Source organism: Miniopterus natalensis, chromosome 7 (genome assembly GCF_054644295.1).
Source record: "Miniopterus natalensis isolate mMinNat1 chromosome 7, mMinNat1.hap1, whole genome shotgun sequence".
Taxonomy (NCBI): domain Eukaryota; kingdom Metazoa; phylum Chordata; class Mammalia; order Chiroptera; family Miniopteridae; genus Miniopterus; species Miniopterus natalensis.
The window spans coordinates 23589589-23616731 of record NC_142087.1 but is presented as its reverse complement, the minus strand read 5'-3'; the positions used below and the strand labels follow the sequence as shown (position 1 = coordinate 23616731).

General features: G+C 39.8%; 1 protein-coding gene across 4 annotated transcripts in view; it reads left to right on the top strand.

Moving 5' to 3' along the window:
- The window catches only part of ESF1 (ESF1 nucleolar pre-rRNA processing protein), a 50812-nt gene extending 43671 nt beyond the window's left edge, over positions 1–7141 (top strand). For all 4 annotated transcript variants that reach the window (XM_087818875.1, XM_016212005.2, XM_016212007.2 and 1 more), the window contains exons 12-14: positions 3492–3574; positions 4895–5041; positions 6719–7141. In XM_087818875.1, the coding sequence (XP_087675001.1) occupies positions 3492–3574; positions 4895–5041; positions 6719–7012 (524 nt within the window). In that variant the 3' untranslated portion in view covers positions 7013–7141. The remainder of the gene's footprint in view (positions 1–3491; positions 3575–4894; positions 5042–6718) is intronic.
- Positions 7142–27143: the final 20002 nt, after the last annotated feature.

Sequence of the window (27143 nt, the reverse complement as noted above, 5' to 3'; positions counted from 1 at the left end):
GCCATAGAACTGAACTTACACTTTTCAAAATAGGGAGGAATTGAGTTCATTGACTGATGCCAGACATGGCGTTTGGCTTGGGTTAGCAGCCAATGTGAATACCAGAAATCTTTTCTAATTTTTACTTCTCTTTTCTCCCCTTACACTATAAACTTGCTATAATTTTTCTGTTTTTTCTGAACTGCAAACTTGACATCAAATGAGACTTTTGAAAATGTACTTCAGAATGAGGTAAAAGTTAATGTTTTCTTTTAGAAATGAAATACTGGAAAATTTTCCTTATTGTTTAATTGCATGTACTCCTTAATAACATTGTTTTTGAGGAAGTGGGAGTGAAATAAAGTACATTACATGTAAATATACCCCATTAAAATGTATCCTTTGTCTTGACAACTTTAGGTATTTGATAAACCACCTTGGAAATTTAATAATATGGTACATATATTTGATTCATTCAGCCGGTATGTGAGGTGCTTACTGTGTTGCTCGTATGTAGTTGTACAGTTTGCAAATGCTTTTATATTCTGTCCTCTAACCCAGACTTCTGCCCACTTTATAGATGAGTAAAATGAAACTCAAGAAACATAGTTGACTTGTGCAGGGCCAGTGGTAGATGGTAGAACCCGAACCCTAATGGGCTCCCTTTACTTTTTATAATTCTGCAAAGTACATTGTATAGATCAAAGCCAGAGCCAGGACCCGTGTATATATAAGAGCTGGACACAAGGAATTCCTGCATTTCCAAGCAAAGCCAGCATGCCCAGGTCCAGAGGAAGATTAACAGACTGCATCTGATTAGGGGCAAGTGATTTTGAATGCAGGAATTTGCTGCAAAAAGAGTGAATCAGTAGGGGTTTACCACTCCTGTCTAGTCAGTACTGAGACCAGTCTGCCCTCCAGTGAATTCTCTTAACTATTCTCTCAGAAGAAATGCTTAACTAAACCCTTTGGAGGAAGGTTTTTATGGGAACAGTTCTATGACATTACAAGTAATGACAAATGGGATTTATTTTATAGTCATTTTACAGATCAACTTTTTGCAACACATCTTTTTCCATAGATGTACTCTGTTACATTTTTTGCTTAAAGGGATAGTAGCTTCAGTAAGGAATTTTTTTAAGATTTACTTTTTTAACAATAAAACTAATATCTGATTTCCAGTCTCTGTTAGTATTCAACTTATTAGAATCAATCCATATGTACTTTTTGCAGCAGTCCTCAGAGGTGTGTGTGGTTTCTTACTTGCCAAATAATTCGCTGAGAAATAAAGATAACATTTCAGAATAGGACTTTTATTTCCACTTTACTCTTCATTTAACTTAGGTCTGAAAACTTTCCAAAGGGGAAAAAAAATGCTTTTAAAAAATAAATTAAGATGTGCCCTCTTAATAGGATCTTGTTAACAGTGCAGAAAGGATCTCTACTCATTATTTATCTTTTGGCTAAACAGTGCAGTCTAGCACACAGTAAATTCTTTGTGAGCAAAGAAATTTTCATCACACTAAAATTGGATATCATTTTTAACCCTGACCATCTTGGAGCTTCTTTTTTCCTCCCTTGCTGCAGTCTTCCTTTCAAGTTTATTTTTATGACTTTTCACCAGGTTGTTATAAAATCCGGAACAGTTCATTGTGGGCTCTTTGAAATTATTTCCCACAGCTGTATGTGAAGATCTTTATCTCCGTTATGTATTAATCATATACAGCCTGATTTTTTTCCCCCTGCCACAGAATGATCTTCTATATTTGTCACTTGTCCATTCACTTCAAAAGGAGCTTTTGCCTTGAGAGCTTAGGAGCGGAGGTGAACTCAGGGTGTGAGAGTCAGACCCAGAGAAAGTGAAACCTTGATGATACTTATATATATAAAAACATACACATATTTAAAACAGAGAAAAGGGTATAATCTTAAAGTGGATACATCAGTCCCTGAAAAACATTTGAAAGAGGAGCAAGAAAGACTTTCATTCTAGGGAGGGGGCTGTATTTCTTCTTGGAAGTGCGGACACATGCTGCGGTTGCATGAGGGGTGACCCAGCAGGCCTTTCGAGCTGGCATGCTCCCTGCTGGGCAGGGCTGCGGAAGGACAACAGGGACTTAATGCACACAGAGCAGTTTTTAAAGCCTCTTGACTTTAGGCTTTGAATTTACTTTGTTACTTCACATCACAGTGCATTTTAAATGGAAAGGCTATTACAGGGAAAGCATTTGATAGCGAAGGAGTGTAGTGTAGCGATGAACCGTAGAGAGCCTGAGCCGCAGTGCGTGGGTTTGAATTATGGTTCTTTCACTTACCTAACTTGAAACAAATTATTTAACCTCTCTGTGCTTCAGTTTTCTCATCCACAGAATGAGGATCAGAATAAATAATAGAATCTATTTCATCGTTGTTATAGGGATTAAATTAGTTAATATACGTAAAGATACTAGAACAGTACTACTACCTGACATAGCAAGTGCTGTGTAAGCATTAATCGTTATTACTTCAGAGACCATTGGTTTCTTTGCATCGGAAAGACAGAACACAGCTTATTCAAAAAGACAGAGTCTAGCAGTTCAGAGAAGATCAGCATTGTGTATTAATGCTCTAGAGCAGGGGTGGGGAACCTTTTTTTCTGCCAAGGGCCACTTGGATATTCATAATATTATTCGAGGGCCATACAAAATTATCAACTTAAAAATTAGCCTGCTATATTTGGTCAAATATTTAATTAACTCACCCCTAATATGATGGCTGGAACTGCCTCTCTTTGTTGAGGCCTCAGCAGGACCAGACCAAGTGATTTTACAGGCCATTGGGCCAGATGTTCCCCACCCCTGCTCTAGAGTAACATGGCTTTGTAGATTCTGAACCTTCTTTCTTTTCAGACTAGTCTTTCACACCTTAGCACCCTGAATCCAACTCCCTTTGAACCCCTTTCACTCCAACAGCCACAAAATAGGAAGAAAAAATAGGCATCAGCATGATCACCAAGGAACCCAAGACATTATATACATATATATATATTTTTTCATTTTATATATATATATATATTCAGATTATCATAACAGTAATAGCAAGCACTTTATAGCACCAGGTGATAGGCATTAACTAAGCCTGTGTTAGAGACAGAATTTCCTTGAATGGAATTTTATTTAGAATTTCATTAAATGTATGTATTTTATCATGAATGGATATAGAATTTTATCAAGTGCTTATTTTATATCTGTTGAAATCATCTTACGGTTTTTCTTTCTTAGTTGATGATGCAATTATACATTACTTTCAAGAGAAATTGTTTTTTATAATATTCAGTCTCCCCATCCAGATGTACTGTATTTATTTCATTCATACCCAAAGTCATCTCTCAGTAATATATTTTTTTACTTCCCTAGTTTCTATAGACTTATTGATAAGATTATTCTTAGATATCTTACATTTTTGTTCCTAGTATAAACATATTGTTGCTGATAGTCTTTTAATTTTTAACCTTCCTATGTTTATTGTGCCAGGTATAAAAGAAAAGAAAAAATCAATGAAATCTGCAAAAGAAAGCACATCTCCAGAGGAAGAAGCTGAAATAGAAAAACAAAAGGTAAAATGATCATTGTTACATACTCACATGATAATTTATATGTAATTTAAATGAAGTTATCCACATGAGTTCCTAGTGTCCCTCCCTAATTAAAAAAATAACTGACTTTAGCAGTGAAATTTATAAGTAAATTATAAAACACATAATAAATATTTTAGCAGCATAGTTTTGAAATACCATACTTTAAGCAAACATTTATCCAATTAATGCAAAGTTAAAGCTTACCTCAAACTCAAAGCATGTTATTTGGTGATTAAGAGCAAAGTATCTATTATTAAAAACTCTTACTATAACTGAGACAGAAAAAATGCTATGATTAAAACCTAAAAATAAAGTCTTTCTTGGAAATGCAGGAACCTTATCTTCAGTGACTCCAGAGATCCATGTCACAGAGTAATATGTATCTTTGCTGAGGCAGGAGTTAGAGTCAACAACATCCCTATGACTGACATACCACTCTCTGGGAGTGAGCCTGACTGATCACGTAACCTTTGCGTTTTAATGGAACTTTTCTGTTTTTCCACTTATTGTGTATACAATAACACTCATAGAGTTAAAGAGCACAAAGATGATCTATCTCCTTTGTGGAAAATGACTTCAAAAAGAAAGCCAACTACAGGTGCCAGTGATGGAAGTAAAAGGAAATTAAAATAGTCTGAAGTAGTTCTATTGGAAGATTCACAAAAGTCTGGCAGCATACTTTGTATTTTCTCTAGTATACATGGTTGTTTACTTGGTTCTTGAGGGTTCACATTTAATTCTATCTCATGTCAGTAGAAAATACCTACTTAGTGGAAAAGACAATATATTATATTTCAGAAGCAAGTATTAAGATAGATCCCTTCATAGAAATGTATCAATATTGGACAGTAAAGGCAAAAGAAAAAGAACTTTCTTGTTGTTAAAATACATGTTTAAAAAGTAGCTTCTACCACAAAATACTACATTTGCTATATGTAGTATCACTGCTTAAAAAGACCAAAGTGAAAATGAGAAATTTTTATGTGGGTGACTTGGGGACTCATTCCTATCGCCTGCCAATCAGCTACACTAAAGCAGCATGTGGCCTGGTTTTTAATTACCAGCTTTCATCCCTCTCCTACTCCCAGTGGTGCTGCTTCTGAAGATTTTACCTGATTGCTGTGCTGAGATCTCTGGGTTTCTTTATGCATTTCGGTAATCCACAGTCAGTTCACAGATGACATCATCCTGGATCATTGGTGACTGTGTTCCCCATTCCTAGAGGACATAATGTGCCCCATATTCCTGTTTGGGGAAGAAAAGCACTGTTGTGTATTTGAACTTTTTCCCTCTTTATAGGCTGAAATGGCTTTGCTCATGATGGATGAGGAAGGAGAGAGCAAGAAGCACTTCAATTACAACAAGATTGTGGAGCATCAGAATCTGAGCAAAAAGAAGAAAAAACAGCTCATGAAAAAGAAGGAATTATTGGAGGATGACTTTGAGGTAACCAGGGACAGAAGTCATTAGCTTCTTAAAGCTAATGTTGAATCTAGAGTCAGTTCTGGAGATAAAAATTGAGTATAGTCAAAGTCAGCCTTGAGATATCTTAGGAAGGACTGTGGAGCCAGAGCTACCATCTTAGTCCTGCACAGCAGTTGAGAACCAGGTGAAGTGCTGGTTTCTATTTTGGTAACCATGTTGCACCAAAATAGGTAGCTGTCAGTGTTAGAATCACATGAAGTATGATGCTTGCTTGGGAAGGATATGCATAATTAAACCCAACTGAAAAATAGCAGGTTCGTGTCATATTGTTTCACTCTCCCTGTGTTCAGTGGCCAGTGCAGTAAGCCATGCTTTTTTAATTGCTATGTTTTTTGTTTCCATTGGCTCTCTTTTTCTTCTTCTTGCTAAATACATATTCCTAATGACCACATAGTCCCTACGCATGAATTTGAGCCCTGTGCAGAAAACCTACAAACAGCTGCCAGGAACTACTTAATGATTTCCAACCATTAACATGGAAGACTAGACCCGGAGAACATGGGGACATTTTGAATTTGCTCACAGAATGGAGAGGAACATGCAGATAATTTCTTAAGTAGCATGCAGAGGGACTTTGAGGCCATTCTGTAGCGCCCATTTCTGTAACCAGTTCCATATATGTTGCTATTCCACTGCACTTTTCAGTGATTTGGTTTCCTTATGAAAAGTTAAAAGCAAGAAAAGATTTGCAGTCAAACCTCTTATGAGAACTGTCTTCACACTGTAATAGTCATGCATAAAAACATTTTTCGTGAGTGTTTTGTTGTTAGTGGTGGTGATATCACATCTGTTGTCCTTACTATAATTACATAGCCCTACATCCATCTCTCTGTGGACTCATCTGTTCCATGGAAATGCTGGGTGGCAGTGAGTCATGCTCCCTTTCTTGTTAGTCACCCCTGTGGCTAGCAACAACACTCAGAAGCCTGGCTGGAGTTAAGGATGTACTCTTAAGTGTGAAACCACAGTGTTTTTATAGAAAGATACTTGTTCTCAGGGGTGTCCCCTTTTCCATAGCAGTCTCTGAAATTTTTGATCTATAAATCACCCTCAGTAGCTACTCATTTTTGCACTAAAGTTAAAATTTTTTTAATGTACTTCAAATTCGATAACTTTGCATAAAACTACAGCAGGAGATATCATCTCTGGCTTACTTATCCCATCCAGAAACAGATTTTACACTGTTAAGTGTGGGGAAGCATGCCTCAGGGACCACTTCCGCAATCATTCATCTGAGAGGCCAGTGTACTTACAGGCCACATGTATATAGACCTCTGCAGTTCCCTTTCAAGGAGATTCTCATTGCAGGATAAGAAATGTGTGTCCTACACGCTATGGTCTAAGATAGGCCTTAAAACTCCATTGAAGATCTGTGGGAAAACAACTTTCTAATGAAGCTATGCAAAATGCTCACGTTTATATTTTATATAATCAACAACTCACTGACTTTTTTTTTCATTTACAGTTGACATTCAATATTATATTAGTTTCAGGTGTGCAGCAATAGTGGTTAAACATTTATATAACTTATGAAGTGATCCTCCCCGCCCCTACCCAGTAACAACTCACTGACTTAAATTTGGCCCCATTTCTGGCCTTTTGGTTTACTAATTTTTTATTTTCCTTTTGGATTTACAGGTAAATGTTAAGGATGCACGGTTTCAGGCAATGTATACTTCCCACTTGTTCAACTTGGATCCTTCAGATCCTAACTTCAAGAAAACAAAAGCTATGGAAAAAATTCTTGAGGAGAAAGCTCGGCAGAGAGAACAAAAAGAACAAGAACTTACTCAGGCAATAAAGAAAAAAGAGAGTGAAATTCAAAAGGAATCACAAAAGAGGTCCATTGATCCTGCCTTGTCAATGTTGATTAAATCTGTAAAAAACAAAACAGAGCAGTTTCAAGCAAGAAAAAAACAAAAAGTCAAATAGCAGTATGTTGTTTCTTTTTAGATTAAGAATGTGATCCCCTAAAGTTTACAGAAGTGGTAGAAAAAATATTTATTGGGAACAAAGCTACCTTTCAAGAATATGAATAAAGTCTTACTCTGACTATTGAAATACTTCTCTTGTATTTAACAGAAAGGCCTAATTGTGGATGATTGACAGATTTGTGCTCTGTATTTCCACAGATCAATCATAAGTAATTCAGTTAATCTAAATTACAGGATTTATAAAGTTTTTATATTTTATGAAATTCAATTCATACTAGATTATTCTGAGGTAGTTTCTTTTAAAGGCTACAATTCTATGTAAAAAAATAGAACAGTGCCAAACTTATTTTTCTAGCCCTGAGGGATGGAAGCCAATAAACCTTGCTTATTATAGCTTGTTTATGAAATTAATTTGTAAATAAAAAGTACAGAGTATTTTTATTATTTTATATAGCAGTGATTTATTTCATTTTATACACCTCAAATAAACAGCTCTCTGGAGAACACCCGAACACCTTCCTTCTTTAACAGGACAGCTCCGTGAGGAGGAAGCTTCGGGTTTGCATTGCTCTTAACTGTATTTGAGGTGTTCCTGAGCGCGACAGTGACTTTCATTTTTTTTTTTTAACAGAAAATTCTTTCATCCACCCTTCAGATCTTTGGAATGCTTTGAGGGTGGATATGCTGCTATAGAGTTTAAGGAATTCTAATTCTTTTTAAAATTAAAACACACCTCCAAGGCCTTCATACTCCTGGATCTCATCTAGTCTAGGTTTTATAAACTGTTCACTGTGTCACTGTCCACTTAGGAGAATTAGGTGTGCTATATAAATACATGAAAATAGAAACCAAAATGGTCACTTGGAACATGAAAAATATGGTAGCTTCTGAAAGACATTAGGAGTTCAGCCAGCTTTGTGGTTAATAGTTAATGACATTTTTTGGTACAAAAATTCAAGTCTACCAATATAGTATTGTTTGTTTTTCTTTCTTTTTTAATTACTTTGAGAGTGAGAAAGAGAGAAACATCGATGTGAGGTAGATATATGGCTCGGTTGCCTCCCACAGGCACCTGACTGGGGCCAAGGAATGACCCCGCAACCCTGGTACATGCCCCTTTTTTTGTTTTTTTGTTTTAAATTTATCTTTCTTGTCAAAAGTATTACAGATATCCTCCCTTTCTTTTCCCCATTGATGCCGTACACCCCACATCTGCCGCCCCCCCCCCCCCCCCCGCCGCAGGCCTTCACACTATTGCCTGTGTCCATGGGTTATGCATATAAGTTCTCTGATTAATCTCACCCCACCCAATCCCCCATCCCCACCTTACCACTGAGATTCATCAGTCTGTTCCTTGCTTCTGTGTCTCTGGATCTATTTTGTTCCTCAGTCTGTTTTGTTTATTAGATTCCACGTATGAGTGAGATCATGTAAAGCTAAATCAGGAAGAATCAGAAAACCTGAATAGGCCAATAACAACTAATGATATTGAAGCAGTAATAAAAAAAACCAGCAAACAAAAGCCGTGGTCCGGACAGCTTCACAGGGGAGCTTTGTAATTTAAGTTGTAGGGTTAGATAGTTTACTAAAAATTTGTCTTGCTTTTTGAAGTAGGCCCGTAGTGCTATGAACTTCCCTCTTACGACTGCTTTTACTGTGTCCAGTAGATTTTGGGTGGTTGTGTGTTCATTTTCATTTGTTTCCAGGAAGTTTTTTATTTCTTTCTTGATCTTATTGCTAACATATTCATTGTTTAATAACATGCTATTTAGCCTCCATGTGTTTGAATGTTTTTGAGTGTGTTTACTCTAGTTGATTTCTAACTTCATGCCATTGTGATCTGAGATGCTTGATATGATTTCAACCTTCTTGAACTTGTAGAGACTTGTTCTGTGTCCTAACATGTGGTCTATCTTTGAGCATGGCCCATGTGCGCTTGAGAGGAGTGTATATTCTGCAGCTTTGGGGTGAAATGTTTTGTAAATTCCAATTAAATCCATCTGATCTAGTGTGCCATTTACAGTCACTGTTTCTATGTTGACTTTTTGTCTGGAAGACCTATCCAGTGAAGTCAGTGAGTTGTTAAAGTCCACAGTTATGACCGTATTGCTATTGATCTCTCCCTTAAAGCCCTTAAGGTTATTATTGATAGGTCCTTATTTATTGCCATTTTAATTCTTTATGCCTGTGTTTCTCTATTTCTTATTATTACAGCAGTCCATTTAACATTTCTTGCAATGCTTCTATTTCTACTTCTAATTACATCAGCCCCTTTAACATTTTCTGCAGTGCTGGTTTGTTGGTGATAAATTCCTTTCGCCTTTTTTTGGTCGGGTAAAATCTTTATTTCACTATCTATTTTGAATGATAGTCTTGCTGGATAGAGTATTCTTGATTTCAGATCTTTGTTTTGCATTACCTTGAATACTTCATGCCATTCTCTTTTGCCTATAGAGTTTCTGATGAGAAGTCAGCTGACAGCCTTATGGGAGCTCCTTTGTAGGTAACAGGTTGCTTTTTTCTTGCTGCCTTTAATATTTTCCAACTTAAATTTTTGTCATTTTAATTATGTATCTGGATGTGGGCCTCTTTGGATTCTTCTTGCTTGGGACTCTCTGTGCCTCCTGAACTTTTTCCTTGACCAGGTTTGGGAAGTTTTATGCCATTTCTTCAAACAGGTTCTCTACCCCTTGCTTACTTTTGACCTCCTCTGGCACTCCTATAATGTGAATATTGTTACATTTCATGTTGTGCCATAGCTCCCTTAGACTGTCCTCTTGTGTTTTAATTGTTTTTTTCTTTTTGGATCTCTGATTGAGTGATTTTTTTCCTACCCTGTCTTTTAATTCACTGATCCAATCCTCAGATGCCTCTAATCTGCTGTTTATTCCTTCCAATATATTCTTTATTTCTGCTATGTCATTCTTCATTTCTGACTTGTCATTTTTCATAGTTTCCATATCTTTTTTCATGATGTTGAGCATCCTTACAATCAGTATTCTGAACTCTATATCTGATAGATTGCTTATTTCCATTTCATTTAGCTCTTTTTCTGGAGACTTCTGTTGTTCTTTCATTTGGGGCTTGTTTTTTGTCTCCCCATTTTGGCTGCCTATTTGGGTTTGTTTCTATGTATTAGGTAGACCTGCTATGACTCTCAGACTTTTTGGAACATCTCTGGTGCAGGCCAATGTAAGACACTGTTTGTGACTGGCCTTGAGTACCCTGTTTGGAGCTATCAACAACCCTAGACTTGAGGTCCCCTCTGTTGTGGCTCGGTGCATTTGGACAGGACCAAGATGCACACCAAAGTCTGCTTTTCCAAAGCCCATGTCCGGAAGCAGATCAGGCAAAGACTCAAAGCACTTTTGAGGTCTGCCTCTGCCTGCAGACTGATTAATCTGATTCTGTTAATGAGCCTCAGGCTATAGGAGCTCCACAGAATGGGGCAACTGATTGTTATCAGGCTGTTAATGAGCCTCAGGCTGTAGAAACTCCACTGGGAAAGGTTTTCCAGCAGGATGAGGCAGTTGCTTCCCCCTCAGGCAAAAGCTGCTCCGGAGGTAAACGTCTGCCTGTGAAAGATATCCTCTGCAGTTTGGGAGAATGACTTGGCACAGGAATCCAGAGGGGGTGCCCTGTGAGCTCCATCTCCGGAGCCCACAACCCTGGCCTCTCCCCACACAGCTCCAGTCCACTCTGCTCTCCCTCTGCCGGAGCCCAAGGTAAGTGGCTGCACAGGAAACTTTGTGTATTGGCTCTTTAAGAGGGTGCTGCATTTCTAGCCGTCTCTCCCTGGCAGAAAGAAGCCCTGCTGCTTTTCACAGCCAGATGTTATGTGGGCACCTTTCTCAGTTCTGGTGCCCTGGGCTGGGGAGCCCAGCCTGGGGTTTAGACCCCAGAGTCCTCAGTGGGAACCCCCACAGCTGAGATATCCCTCTAGACCGTCAGCTGCTGCCTGTGGGAGCCCAGCCAGCCCTCTCGTGCCTCTGCACTTCCTACCAGTCTCTGTGTGGTCTCCACTTTCCCTCCTTGGTTATGAGGGTGCTCTCCAGCTCGTCTTCAGTTGCAGTTGATTATATAGGATGGTTTTTCTGTATTTTAGTTGTAATTCCAGTTTGGTCCCTGGAGAGTGTCAGTGTAGCTTCCACTCAGTCTGCCACCATCTTTAATCTCTCCAGGTACGGTGCCCTTGACAAATCAAACCTGCAACCCTTTGGCCTGCAGTATAGATTAGCTACAGTGGCCAGGGCACCTCTGTTTACTTTTAAAAGCCGTACAATTTTATGTTTTACATTTAGGTGCATACTACATTTAAAATAATTTTTGCATAAGGTATGAGGTTTCAGTTGATGTTAATTTTAATTTTTTTAGTATGGCTGTCCAATTGCTCCAGGACCATTAAGTAAAAAGACAATCTATCTCCATTTAATTGCTTTTGTATTTTTTATTAAAATTGGTGAACTACCAATTGGTGAACTACCAAAACTCAACCAAGATGAAATAGATAACCTGAATAATACTGTCAGTACTAAAGGAATTCACTTTGTAATTTAAAAGCTTGCAAAAAAAAGAAATTCCCAGACCCGAATGGTTTCATGGTAGAATTTTACGAAATATTTAAAGATTAACACCAACTGTACACAACTTCTTGCAGAAAATAGAAAACACTTTTCAACTTATTTTGTAAGACCAGTATATCCTTGATATCAAAACCAAAGACAGTAAAAATAAAACTGCAGACTGATATTCATTGTTAGTATATAGAAATATGATTGATTCTGGAGAATCAGTCTGTCTCATGAATTTAAACATAAGAATCCTCAACAAAATTAAATCCAACAGTGTGTAAAAAGAATTACACACCACAACCAGTGGAGCTTAACTCCAGGTGTGCGAAGTTGATTCAGCATTCAAGATCAGTGTAATCCACTATAGCAACAGGATAAAGACTGAAAACTATGATCATATTAATTATGAGAACAAGTCTGTGACAAAATCCAGCATCTGTTCATGATAAACAAGTTTGGAAAAGAAGGGAACTATCTAAACTTGATAAAGAGCATTTACAAATGACCCACAGTTAACATACTGGTGAAAGACTGAATGCTTTCCTCCCAAGACTGAAAATAAGGTGCAGTCTGTGTAACCAGGGCTTTTATTTTTTGTATTTTTTTTTTTTTTTTAATATATATCTTTATTGATTTCAGAGAGAGGAAGGGAGGGGGCGGAGAGAGATAGAAACATCAATGATGAGAGAGAGTCATTGATCAGCTGCCTCCCGCACGCCCCCCATTGGGGATCGAGCCCGAAACCCGGGCATGTGCCCCGACCGGGAATCGAACCACAATCTCCTGGATCCTAAGTCGATGCTCAACCGCTGAGCCATGCCCGGCCGGGCTATTTTCTATATTCTGATGCTTTGACTGCTGTGGCGTTGCTGACTAGTAAGTAACTTGCAAGCAACCATGCCTTTCAAATAAAACCAACTAATTCAGGAGCTAAGTGGAGCTCCTGCATTGGACTCCCACATGCTGGGCCCCTATTCCCCTGCCCTGATCACCCCAGGGCCATCCCTTCCCAAAGAAACGGCAGTGAAGGCTCTTGCTTGCGTTTTTCCTGCCCTCTCTTCCTCCTGATCAACCCATGGTTTCCTGCGTGGTCCCCCTCTAAGGCATGCTGTGCCTCCTCTTTCTAGGAAACTGAATATAAAAAACTTCTTCATAACAGTCGTTTCTGTGTCTGCATATCTTACCATATCTGATTTTTTTAAATCCCAATTGCCCTTAAAACAATGTCCACTCTCACTACTCTTACGCAACACAATACTGGAAGTTCTAGCCACTGTGGTTGGGGGGGTAAGGGGATAGAAATTGTAAAAGCATACAGATTGGAAAGGAAGAAATAAAAAAAACTGCCCCATTTGAAGATGACATGATTGTCTACATAGAAAATTCCAAAGAATCTACCAAAAAGCAAACAAAAACAAAACAAAAAGAGCCCAGCCAGCATGGCTAAGTGTTTGAGCATCAACCTATGAACCAGGTCACAGTTTGATTCCCTGTCAGGGCACATGCCCAGGTTGTGGGCTGGATTCCCAGTAAGAGGCATGCAGGAGGCTGCCGATTGATGTTTCTCTCTCATCATTGATGTCTCTATCTCTCCCTCTCCCTTTCTCTGAAATAAAAACATATTTTAAATAAGTAAGTAAAAACTAGTGAGTTCAGCAAGATCAGGATTCAGTATCAGCACACAAGAATCAATCATGTTTCTATAAACTTAACAGTAAATGTGGGAAATTAAAAACAATTGTTCCAAAGAAAATACAATACTCAGGTAAAAATTTACTAAAAGGTACAAAATTTGTATGCTGAAAATTACAAAATGCTGATGAAAGAAATCAAAGACTTAAATAAAGGAGACATTTCATGTTCATGGATTGGACAACAACATAGTAAAGATGTTGATTTCCCCCCAAATTGATCTGTGTGTTTAATGCAATTTTTAAAAATTTATCTTTATTGTGTGGGGTTTTTTAAATTTTTTTTTAATTTATTGAGAGAGAGATTTGTTCCATTTATTTACACATTCATTGATTGCTTCTTGTATGTGCCCTGACTGGGGATCAAACCCACAACCTTGGCGTATAAGGACAATGCTCTAACCAACTGAGCTACCCAGCCAGGGCTGAAACTTATCTTTATTGTTGACAGTATTACAGGAGTACCCTTTTCCCCATTAACACCTTCCACAGCCCCACCCCCTCGGCCTTTCCAGAATGTCTCACAAAACAGCAAAATATACCTCTGAAGACAGGAGCCAAAATAATGCTAACTCTGTGAACTGTCTCTTCTGCGAGTCCATAAACTGCCACAGTGACAGAAAGGAGCTTAATGAGAAGACAGTTTTTTTAACAAAATCCCACAAGGCTTTTTTATAGACCTAGATAAGCTTATTATAAAATTTTAATGAAAGGCACAGACCCTAGAATAGTTAAAAACAATCTTAAAGAATAAAAGGGGAGGGCTCTGGCCAGTGTGGTTCAGTTGGTTGAGCATCATCACCAAAGTGTGACCGGTTTAATTCCCGGTCAGGGCACATACCCAGGATGCCAGTTTGATCCCTGGTCAGTGTGTGTATAGGAGGCAACTGATCGGCGTTTCTGTCTCTCTCCTCCCTTCTCTTTCCAAAATCAATAAAACAAAAACAGTAACAACTAAAAAGAAGAAAGTGAGAGGATCCACTCTACCATACAAGTGACACCGTTATAATAATCTGGTGATTATTTAACAGAGAAGGAGTGAAGGGGAGACTAGGTAATATAGGCATGCCATTTACACAGCTTTGCTAATTTAACTCTCCAAGTCTGTTCCCCACTGATTGATGGGGAAGGGTCTGGACACAGGCAGTTTGGACCCATGCCCAATGCGGTCTGAGCGACGGGAGGGTGCTTGTCTCACACCTGGGAGCAGGTAATTGGCCAAAATAGGCATGGCCACTGCAAGGATGAGAAATCTGAATATTTAAACCTCTGTGACTCCTGTTGCAGGGGCGCACTCCCCTGCATCCACCCGCATGGCCCATGGCCATTTGGACTCCACACGGTGGACTAATGGACTTGAGTTAACCTGATGCTGCACGGGACCGGCTGCAAGGGGAGCAGGAGCTCTGAACACTGGCTTTGCTTTTGGCTCTACTGGAAGTCCAGCTGCACCTCTTTTAGGACTGTATTAAGGGACTTTACAACCCAAGAATGTGACTCCATGCAAATAAAACCTTCTACCATGCCTCATTCTGCCCTGGGGCTTCTGAAAGTGCTCATTGCAGCAGCGCCCCAAGAACTCCACTAGCAGTGGAGGAATCCCACTCATGTACTCCTCCAGTAGCACAGCGATGGGCAAAGGTAGGTTTACAGTTTTGGTATGCAAAACACAAGAGTTTATTCTTGTATTATTATTAATTATCGTGTTATCTATTTGAATTAATTCCATACAAACAACTGCAAACCTACTTTTGCCAACCCCTGCATATTAAGTCTTACTCTATACCCACTCTCTGTGGTATTGGCGGAGAGACATAGATTACTGGAACAGGTTAGAGAGTGCAGAAATAAATCAATATAAATATGACCAGTTGATTTCTCACTTAGGCGCAAAAGCAGTTCAATGAAAGAATTGAATATATAGCAGGACCTATTTTTGGAAAAAAAAGAAGGCAGAGAGGATGGGACCAACCCAACTGCTTTTTCTTTACGTTTCCTTCATTTTTTCTGAGAAGAAAAAAAGCTTATGAAACCCTAATGCAAAAGAAGAGAGAGAGGTTTTTCTTTGTAACTTTTCATTAAACCTCACCAAAGCCGTGTTGGGTCTAGAGTCACTAATGCAATTCAGGGTAGCAGTGCAGACAGAGGTTCTTGGAAAAGCAGACTAAACTCCACAGCAGTTGTGTGGTAATGAGACAGTTGACATGATCCACGCAGTGAGCAGGGGCCTGCAGCGGCCCCGTGCTCTTGTCCTAAGCCCAGACCCATCCTTAGGAGTGATCACCAAATGTGTAAGTCAGACGTGCAGGGGTATAACACTACAGGTTCAAACCACAAGAGGTTCTGATTTTTTTAAATAATTAGATGAGACAAACAGATGACTAGCCTGCACGTGATTTCTATTTTGTCTTCTAAAATTGAAGGTTTATTTTTAATTGATTGTGACAGTTGGCTTTGGTCTTCCTTTTACATGTTTGGGGATTCCAAAAATAACCCCATACTGACTCATTTTAAATAACCAAGGTGGCTGAAGAACAAAGTGACCCTCTCGGATGATGTCTCTTTGCAGTGTGTCTTGGAAGTCCATACCAGGCCTTCAGCCACGGCACAGATTCTAACTCTTCTGTATCTCTGGCAAAGAGAGATGAATGGACAGGGTAGGAAGGAGGAAAGATGAAAACGTGGAACAGCCTATCACCTGCTGATTCTACAGGTGGAAAATGAAGATGGGGAGAGGGAGGTAGCCTTTGAATCTTAGGGTGAGCATGAAGCAAGAGAAAGATCTTTCAGTCACCTTTCATGTCATCAGTCAGGGTCCCAGCAGGAAACAAGCTCATCTCAGGTGGTTCAGACGAAGAGGCTGTAATGCAGGGACTGCTCACCAGGGAAAAGTCAAGGGGCAGAAGAGCACTCAGAGCAAAGCGACCATGGGAGCTGAGAGGAAATGAGCCACCGTGGAACTCTGAAGACAGAGAGAAAGTGGCTGCCAAGTTGTATTTCCCGTAGTTGAGATGCTCAGGCTCCCTGGTATCCGTACATAAATCCATCTTTACATCCCTTAGCCTGGGGAGATTCCTGTCCCTTCCTATTCATTGTTTTCTGAGACAGCCAAATGGTGTCAGTTCTTACCAACCTTGCTGGTAATGTTGCTCGTGGCACGAGATGGGGTTTATTGAAAACACTACCTTTTCACATACAAAAAAATTGTGTACATCATTCTAGAAACAGATAAAGCTTTCCCTTTAACTGAATTCTCAGGCACTCTCCTTGGGTTCTGTACAATTAATCTCATTTCCTATAGTTTTCAGATGCTAAAATAATAGCAAGTAAAGCTGAAGAGTTAAATACCTACCTGTTTCAACTTTAGGAGTGATACAAGTAGTACTGCTATAAACATTCTCCATGTGTCAACGGTGGACATACGCCCTGTTTTGCCAGGCACATAACAAGAAAGGAATTGCTGGGTTTCTGGAGATACATCTTTTAGCTATGTCCCTTAGAACAATGGGAGGGGGTGAAAGCAGCCCCTTTAATGGACAAAGGACAGGTGCTGAACTTCAAAAGCCTTGTCGAACTCTTGAGAGAGGCACATGGCCATCTGAGGACAGTATTTAGGCTGATGCAGAAAACATATAAATTTTTAGTTTTTAAATGGTAAAACAGCTGCACCAGAAGTTCAGTAGCCCCAGAACTGAGGTCTGCCTAGTACAGTCTGAGCCTCATTTCACTCCGTTGCATCACAGTATGAGAATTCTCCATAAGCAGGTCCCATTATATTTACTTGCTCTGCCTGGAAAATCTACTGCTGGGTGGCTGGCTCCCAGTGTCCCTTCCATTGTTTGATTTAGCATTAGGCTTTGCTCTGGGAAGCAGACACTATTTTTCATAATTTATACCTTCCTTGAGGTTTTTGGGTCAAAGATCATAAGCTGGGAGTTGGCAACAAAAATATCGTCTCCATTAGGACTGCTATGGGATTCTGGAGAATCTGTGCTTGCTGCTGGGTTGGATTTTTGTATTTGGCTCTATTTTGACATCCAAGGGTGCATTAAGCAGGATAAACTGTTCACGGAATATCTCTGGAGGCACCAACATATTTTTCCATCTGAATACTTTTCCTTCTGTATAGCCTTCATGCTGCCCTAAAAGACATCGAGCAGTTACCCAAGAGAGCACAGACCACTGGCTTTTAATAACTCTGAGAAAAGAGTAAGCATTTTTCTTCTCATTTCACCAGGGGGGAAACCTGAGACTCAGAGAAATTACGTAACTTTCCCAGATCACACAAATAGTTTGTAGCAGAAGTGGTATTAGAAGTTAGGACACCTCTCTCCCTGTCCACTAAGCCACCGTATAATGTCCCCAAAAGCATGCTGGGTCCGGATTATCTCACCAAGATTTATCAGTGGGCATGACCATTTTGCCTAAATCAGCTATATTAATTTCACTATATTTATTAAGTACTAAACACGTGCAGAATGCCAAGACACTTTTTTTAATTGATGAAAGAGAGAAACATTGACCTGTTGTTCCACTTATCTATGCATTCATTGGCTGATTCCTGTATGTGCCCTCACCGAGGCTCAAACCTGCAACCTTGGCATATCAGGACGACACTCTAACCAACGGAGCTACCCTGCCAGGGCCTAAGACTCATTTTAATCGTCGTTCAATATGGACCAAACCATCAAACTGGTCACGTTCACAGACAGCTTGATTAGCGTCACATGGGTTATACTTACCTGTCTAGGTATGATGGAGTCCTATTCAATAAGTCATCACTAGTTCCCTCAAAAGTGTTTTAGAAAAATGCTCCTTGAAAAGTGTCCTAGGAAAGTTACCTTTGAAAGTCCTCCAGAATTATGCCACATTGGAGACTAACCTAATAAGTACCACTGGGTCATATACTTCCTTCAATACTTCTGTCCCTTTTGTTGAGTACTGGTTAAGGCTGTGGCTGGTGCAGAGGCACCTTTAATGAAATGCGTTCTTGAATCATATTGTGTTTGGCAACATGGTCACACTGTTGGGAGGAAAGACAGAACCCGGGTGGGCTGAAGGAACAGCTGTTCACATCTGCCATTGAGGAAAGTGGAACGGTGGGCAGAGCCACCCAAGCAATTTAAACTCTTATTGTCCTTTTGAATAAGCTGAGTGTCCATATGATGCAACCCCACTGTTTCAACCTCTCCCTGAAACTTGGGCCACCATTCGTTTTCTCTCTTCACTGTTGTAGTAAGGTATCTTAATAACATACTTTGGCTTTAAGTATCAGAAGTCAATACAGATTAAAAAGGAGGAATTATAAAGATATGGAGGTGTCTGGCCAAACCAGAAGATGAACCTTAGTTGGTTCCCTTACCAGTGTCCACTTCCCTCCTGTCCCCTTGCCAAAAGTCCCAGGTTTCTACTTGGGGATCTCTGTGAATCTGGGGGTGCTGACTCCAGCTCTAACTCTAGGGGTGGGACATGTGACCCAGACTCATCCAGTCAACAGAGTTCAGCTCACTTTCCACAGTGATTCATGTAGATTTGGACAAGTGACCTACCTACGTCCAAGAAGCATGACCCATGGGATGTTAGTGGGAATTCTGAATCTCTTCTGAAAGAAGAAAAAGAAAGAAAGAAAGAAAGAAAGAAAGAAAGAAAGAAAGAAAGAAAGAAAGAAAGAAAGAAAGAAAGAAAGAAAGAAAGAAAGAAAGAAAGAGAGAAAGAAAGAAAGAGAGAAAGAAGAAAGAGAGAGAGAAAGAGAGAAAGAGAGAGAAAGAGAGAGAGGGAGAGAGGGAGAGAGAGAAAGAAAGAAAGAAAGAAAGAAAGAAAGAAAGAAAGAAAGAAAGAAAGAAAGAAAGAAAGAAAGAAAGAAAGAAAGAAAGAAAGAAAGAAAGAAAGAAAGAAGAAAGAAAGAAAGAGAAAGAAAGAAGACGAAAGAAAGAAAGAAAGAAAGAAAGAAAGAAAGAAAGAAAGAAAGAGAGAAAGAAGAGAGAGAGAGAGAAGAAAGAAAGAAAGAAAGAAAGAAAGAAAGAAAGAAAGAAAGAAAGAAAGAAAGAAAGAAAGAGAAAGAAAGAGAAAGGAAGGAAAGAAAGAGAAGAGACAGAGAGGGAAGGAAGGAAGGAAGGAAGGAAGGAAGGAAGGAAGGAAGGAAGGAAGGAAGGAAGGAAGGAAGGAAGGAAGGAAGGAAGGAAGGAAGGAAGGAAGGAAGGAAGGAAGGAAGGAAGGAAGGAAGGAAGGAAGGAAGGAAGGAAGGAAGGAAGGAAGGAAGGAAGGAAGGAAGGAAGGAAGGAAGGCTATAGCTCTGAGGGCTTGTGGCAACCATCTTGACCTTGTCATAGTGAAGAGATGCAAAAAAGCCAGGCCCTTGGGGATATCAGTGGTCCACTGGATCAAGTCTCACTTGAAATGAGATTCCTCTGTCTTTTCAGTTATATAAGCTAAGAAAATCTACCCTCCTGCCTTTCTTACTCTTCTTTTATTTCCCCCTCCCCTCACACCCATCTCCCAACTCCCACCCTGTCTCGTCTCTCTCTGCCCCCCCCCCCTTTTTTGACCTCTCCTGTCCTCTAGCCTTTTACTCACTGACCATATAGCCAAACATGGTTCCCCCAAATGAATGATAGTTCCTAGATTTACCTCAATTCGAGCAAACAGGCCAAGTTGAATTAGGATGTCTTGCACCAATATCACGTTTCTGGAGATCAGGGATTTGACTGGCTCAGTCCCCAGTAGCCCTGGGGGAAGAGTAGGAGAGTAGAGAGATTCGAGAGGCAGAAGGAGATACAAACTCCATTGTTGATCCACTACATCAATTACATGGAGCGAAGCTGGAGAGAGCTCAGATCAAATTTGTATCCTAATAAACTGGGTGAGTCATGGACCCCAAGATCAAAATAAACTGAAGGTGATGAAATATTATTTTAAGTGGGAGATAGGTTGTCAGCAGATAAATTCTCCAATTACTTTGGTTTTTCTTCAACAGAAATCAGATGAAACGATATCCTTTTGAAGAAGTGTGTGTGGTGCAAGATTTCATCAAATAAACCAAAGGCAATTCCTAGAAGCCTTTTGAAAAGAAAATACTAAAATTCCTATGACCACAAGAGATGAAAGATGGATGGCAGAAAGCAAATGGTGAAAGAAGGAATAAAGAGCAGCATTTGTGTTTGGGGACTTCTGTGCAGGAGAGTTGCTAAGAATGATTGCCCATTGATGTAGAAAAATTCTGGTTTTTAAAATTATAATTCTTTCACAAATAAAGTGCTATGACTTTCTTTAATCCTGGCACACACAGAAAGCCTTTGGTTCAAGACTCTGTTATGATTATCCCATTGTTATGGTAGACACAGTTCAGGAATGTTCTGTGCTTAGCTGAGCTCATTCTTCTAGTTCAAAAATGTTTCTCATTCTTACTCATTTCAAGTTTCTTGAAGACGGGACCTTTGAGCTTCAGAAACTTTTACTCGGCCTTGTTTTATAAAGGTGTTCTTCAGCCCTGGTTGGTGTGGCTCAGTTGGTTGGGCATCACCCTGTGCACCGAAAGGTTGTCAGTTTCAGTTCCCGGTCAGCGCACATGCGCACAGGTTGCTGGCTCGATACCTGGAAGGGGGCATGCAGTAGGCAGCCAATCAGTGTTGCGCTCTTACATCAATGTTTTTCTCTCTCCCCTCTCCTTTTGTCTCTCTCTAAAAATCAATTTAAGAAATCTTTAAAGAAACAAACAAAAAGGTGTTCTTCATGAGCAGATTTTTTCCCATAGATCCAAAAGACTACATTTTGAAAAATAATTTAAAAGTTTTGTAGCAGTCAAGATTCTTTCAAATTGACAGAAACCCAATCCAAGCTAGCTCAATAACAAAAGAAAACTTACTTCTGTTTCTGAGAAATCTAAGCTTAAGTATGTTTCAGGCATAAATTTATATTTTAAGTCGTCAATGGACTTTTAACAAATATCAAGATTTCAGAAGTTCTAGTACATGGACACTTATGTTCATAGCAGCACTATTCTTAACTGCCACAAGGAGGAAACAGCCCTAAGATCTAGCAACAGATGGATAAATAAGTTGTCATATAGCTACACAATGGAATATTATTTAGCCATAAAAAGGAATGAAGTACTGATACATGCCACAACATGGATGAACTTTGAAAACATTTTGCTAAATGAAGTGAGCCAAACACGAAACAGTAAACATTGCATAATTTCATGTATATGAAATTCCAAAATAGGCAAATGCATAAAGACAGAGCAAGATCGTCAGAGGCCTGGAGAAGGAGGAGATGAGAAGGAACTGCTGAACGGGTGTAGAGTTTCCTGTTGGAGGGATGAAATGTCTTGAAATAGATAAAGGTGGCAGTTGCACAACATTGTCAAAGTACTGAATTATTCACTTTAAAATGGTTAGTTTTGTGTTATATAAATCCCACTTCAGTAAAAAGGAAAAGTAAAAAAACAAAAAACAAACAAAAAAATGTTAAAAGGATTTTAGGTGTTTTGCCCTTAAAAATAGATTTTTAATAATTAAAAAAATATTTCCAACTATGGTCATTATAGTTGTGCTCATATGATTGATTCGTCCCTTTTTAAAATTTTTAATATTGAAGAAACTTCAGAATTAAAGTTGCAAGAATAGTATAAAAAACTTCCATATACACTTCACCCATATTCCTTGTTAAAATTTTGCTACATTTTCAGACTCATAGAGTAAAGGAATGGTTGCCACAGGCTGGGGTGAGGAATATGGGGAGATGTTGGTCAAAGGGTACAAACTTGTAGTTATAAGAATAAGTTCTGGGGATCTAATATACAGCATGGTGATTAAAGTTAATAATACTGTATTACATAGTTGAAAGTTGCTAAGAGAGTAGATCTTAAATATTCTCACTACAAAAAAGAAATGGTAATATGTGATGTGATGGAAGTGTTAATTAATGCTATGGTGGTAACCATTTTGCAGTAAATAAGTGTATCAAATCAGTAGGTTAAACACCTTTATTTACACAACACTATGTGTCGACTATATCTCAACATAGCTGGAAAAATAAAAATAAACTTTACTGCACTTCCCTGATTATCTACCTATCATCTATCTAGGATGCATATATATTTATTTATGTATTTACATTATTATTATTTTTTAACTGATTTTATGCAGTTCTATAAGTAATGATGGAAATTGGGGTAGAAGAGCAAATAGGTTTGAGAACATCTATAAATTAGAACCCAGAGGCCACTGCCTTGTCTTAAGTGAACCCTAGATGCTGTGGTTATGGGTCAGAGTAGGGGAATGGGGAGGGGTGGGAAGCTTGTGGTGAGGGAGAACGTTCCCGGCCCTCTGAAATAACTTGGCAAGTGATGGGTCCCTGCCAAGCTTAGTGTTGGGGACCACCAGCACAGGAAACAGGGGACACGATGGCCCAGTCCGGCTCCCTGAGTACGGGGACCTGCTAATGAAGCCACCAGCCGCATCTGCCCGTATTTCTGGCTTCTCTTTGAATTGTGTTTGCCGTCGGCTTTTGAAGACTACACGCCGGTAATGCTCGCCAGCTGGGAGAGCAGGTGTCGCTGATAAGGCCCGAGGGGCCCAGCGTCTTCCCGCACTGGAAACAGATGGCATTTCCTCTTTGTCCTGGGCTGTGGTTGCCACTCACAGTCTCGTGTTAGGTGCAGTGAGTTTCTTAGACTTGTGGATTGGCTCATTAACAGGCGTCTCATTTCTCATCCTGCCATGTGCCAGAGCCTCTCTAAACCACAGTAAATACTTTTCCTCCCAACACAGTTCTGTGGGACTCTCAGTCATAATGTGGGAAATATATTCCAGCTTCATTCACACTAACACTGCTTATGTAATTGATTCTGTGCATATACACGCACTTTCAGCTGTTTCAGTGGATTCTGCAGCTATGCTTTGATATCCTTCAGGCTTTCTTTATGAAAGAATCCACTGAAGAGAATATTTTTGGAGGGTTACCTTTAACATCAAATTGTGTATAGAATAAAATGAAGGGTTTAACAACAGCTTTTATGCTTAGAAATCTGCATCAATGGCTGGAGTTTAAACCACTTCAAAATTAAAATTCAGAAATGTCCTATCACAGGCCAGTGACACAGAGAGATTTGAGTGTAACTCCCTTCATTTGGATCCCCCTAGAAGCAGACCCTGAGACAGGATTCTTCGTGCCAGAAGTTTGGGGGACGAGGTCCTAGGAAACATTGATGGGGGCATAGGGAAGGGAGACGGGAGGGAAGGAAGCTGACTGAGGCCGAGTTGGTCCATATGCAGGTTACCACTGAGGACAATACAGCTTCACCCTACTGGGGTAGTTTTGTGGACAACACAGAACAATCCCTTCAGAGTGATCCCCCCGGGGGGTTGAGGAAGCTAGGAAATTTACAGACCAGTGTTTATTTGAGGGCTGCTCAGGGGCTGATCTGACTGCAAGCAGAGTGGAGGAGAGCCTGGTCTAGCTAAGAGGCCTGCAGGCAGAGAGACTGAATGCCGGCAGTTGGAATTTAGGTGGGCCTAGACTAAGACAGAAACTCCTGAGGAAATATGGTAGTATTTGCTACCTACAAGTAGGTAGGATTCACAGTTTTACTGTTTTGCAACTTGGGAAACAAGTTGAGAGACATTTAGTGACTTTCCAATTGTATACCAAGGCTCTTCTGACTACAGGTTCCTTTATTGAAAACCAAACTCAAACTTGGCATAAACACAATAGAGAATGTATTGGCTCATGTAACTAAAAAGCTCAGGGGTAGGCCTTCAGGTTCAGCTGGATGCAGGAACTCAAACCACGCTATCAGCACTATAATTAGGCCATTCTCTTATTGCATATTTATTCATTAAATATTTATTTCCAGAAACTAAGCCAAAGATGTTGTTGATAGAACACCTTATGAACAATATAACTCAACTGAGAAAGTAAATTACCTATAGACAAATTATAAGTTAATTTAAGATAATTAAATATTAGCAAATAAATAATAAAATTATATATGCATATAACTGTTACAAGCTCAGAAATTTGAATAAATCTGTGTAAAAAGCAGCCAATTAAAAAAACAACAGCCCTAGAACAATGTCTCTTATTTCTCATTCAAGTTTCATCTGAGGCCACCAATTCTATCACCCTTGCTGGTATTTCAGCAATGGCTCAGCAGAAAGTCTCACTCAGAGGATTTCAAGTGGTGCCTGTGTGCAGAGCTGACATGCCATATCTTCCATGTTGGACTGTGGCTACGCCACTTCAGTAAAGCCAATGAATATTTGGTCTATTATCACCATACATTCTTTCTGTTCACCCAGCCCTGACAAGGGTTGTGGTCCTCACCCAGTCCCAAAATGCTGATGCCAGGCCCCAGGCCCCCCAAAATAGAACCTAGGCTAGTAGGATTCAGCAGGTAATTGGAGAATGTTTCCTGGTGGTGAATCCAACAGAGAATAGCTAGTGTGGCAGGTTGTGGAAAATCCTGGACATAAGAAAAGTTGTTGTTAGTTCTAGGGAAAGTAGGAGCAGATGCCACCAGGATGCCAGGAAACAGGGAACCCAGAAGCATAGCTGAAACAAGAATGCGACGAGGGCGCATTCTGCAAGTTGGCTTTCCTGGGAAACAGACTCTGGGACAAAGTTTGGTGTGCAGCATGTTTATTGAGGCGTGTCCTTGGGATCAAAGCCTGAGGAAAGGAGGGGAAGGAAGCAAGAGTGGAGAGAAGGAGAAGCTGAGCTGCAACATGGAGCTAACGACAGGCTCCGCCAGGCCATGGGGAGCTCAGCAGCCAGAATGGGCCTTTGTCTTGAGTCAAACTAAGATGGTGCTCTGCGTTGATTAGTCATCGGATGGGAGCTGTCCCAGGAAGGGGGTGGCCTTGGATGAGGCAGCTCCCTGAAGTTGGGGCAATCCCTGAGGCATGAACGACTTAAAAGTATATCTTCTGGGCTTCAGATCCCCGTAACTGCCGACTTGAGAAATGGAGGAAGAGGCTGAGAGCCAGGAGTGGGAACAGAGAGAGCAAGATGATAAAAGCGCCTGCAGAAGATCACAGAAGACAGAGCCAGGGTACCAAAGCTTGTGTCGCCACTCTCACAGTTTTACCAAGGACAGATCATCGTCCTAGGAATGGCTCCATGAGAAGTGGACCCCAGATTCTCAAATGTTCCTGTGGCTCCATTCTTTCACCCAACAGCCCTCCCCATTAATGAGCTCCTCACGTTGCAGACAGTTGTGTGTGTTCCTTCCTTTTGCTTTGAAAGTTGATTTTCTTCTTTGTCTCTTTTAGTTCATAGTTCAGTGTTTATGAAAAGGCCTTTAGGAATTAATACAAAACCAATGTAATTTCAAGATCTCAGAGCCAAAAGACTTTGGAAGAAAGAGTTTTAGGCCTTCAAAGTACAGATGGCAGCCAACAGCTCCAGCTATTGAGATATTTTTGGGCCGGAAAACGCTGGAATACTGGAATGAGACTTTCTTCCTCTGTTTCCTCTTCTGTCTCCAAATTCTTCCATAGGTTGAATATTGAAACGAAGACGACTTCAGATTTGATCCCCAAAACTACGCTTTACCTCCAAAAATTTAGAGGTAGGAAAAACAAAGAGAAAAACTTCAGAAGAATGAAATTGTACATTTGTGGTGTTGGAAAGGGTACGGGATTGGAAGCCAAGAGACTTGGGTTTCTGGTCCCGACTCTGCCACTGAAAGTAGCTGTGTGACCTTGAACAAAACACTGACATTTTCTTGGCCTCTTCGGTAACAGGAAGGGGCCTGGGCGTAGTTGTCTGTAAGTCCCCCCTCCATACACTTCTTTTTCTTTTCTTTTTTAACGTTTAAAGCAGTTTTATTCATGGTTCTCCTCATTAAGTTTTCTCCGTGGGGCAAGGCTGTTTTCCGTCCCTAGATGAAGACTTGGGCAGCCGCAATGACTTTTCTGAGAACTTGTAAGTAACATAGTTTCCCAGTCTAACTTTCCTTGTAATGCTGGGATTCTATTATTTACATAATTCCGAGTAACAATAACACACATTTGCAGAGTTATGTTGAAGTCAGAAATGTGCTTCCACATGCAGTAATTCATCGGACCCTCACAAATGTTAACAGTTCCATGAAGCAGGCTAGGCGGATAGTAAGAGTTTCCATTTTCTTCGTTTTATTTGGCAAGATTTCACCATTTTCCCCCTAGCACAAATTTGCTCACAAGAGTAGGATCCTAGTGCCCTTCAAGAATCTCGGTTGGAGAAATGTGAACACAGAGGCCATTCTTTAAGAATAGATTTCCCACTTTGAGGGGCATTCTATAAAAAATTGGCCCCAAATAACTGACTCTTGAAAACTGTCAAGGTCATGAAAAATGAAGGAAGACTGAGTCACTGCTCCACATTTAAGGAGGTTAAGGAGACCTGACAATTGAATGCAGCATGTAATCCTAGATTGGATCCTGGACCAGAAAAAGAAGTTTAGTGAGACAATTAGCAAAATTTGAATAAGGCCTGTAGATTAGTTAATAGTATTGCATCAACGTTAATTTTCTGATTTCGATGGTAGTCCTGTGGTTACATAAGTTGTCAACATTTAAGGAAGCTCGATGAGAATATATAAGCATCTTTGTACTATTTTTGCAATGTTTTTGAAAGTTGGAAATTCATTTCAAAATAAAAAGGTAAATTTTTTTTTAATTAAAAAATAAAGCGGTTTGGAGTAATCCTTTTTTATTTTATTTTTATTTTGTTAGGTTGACATAATTTTTTGATACTTTATTTCACACTTGAGTTCTATGGACCAATACTGATAAATAACATTCTGGGACATACATCTTTTCTCACCCGTCATATTCTTTTCTTATAATAAATCCATCAGGCTATATGCCACAGAGACTTTTTT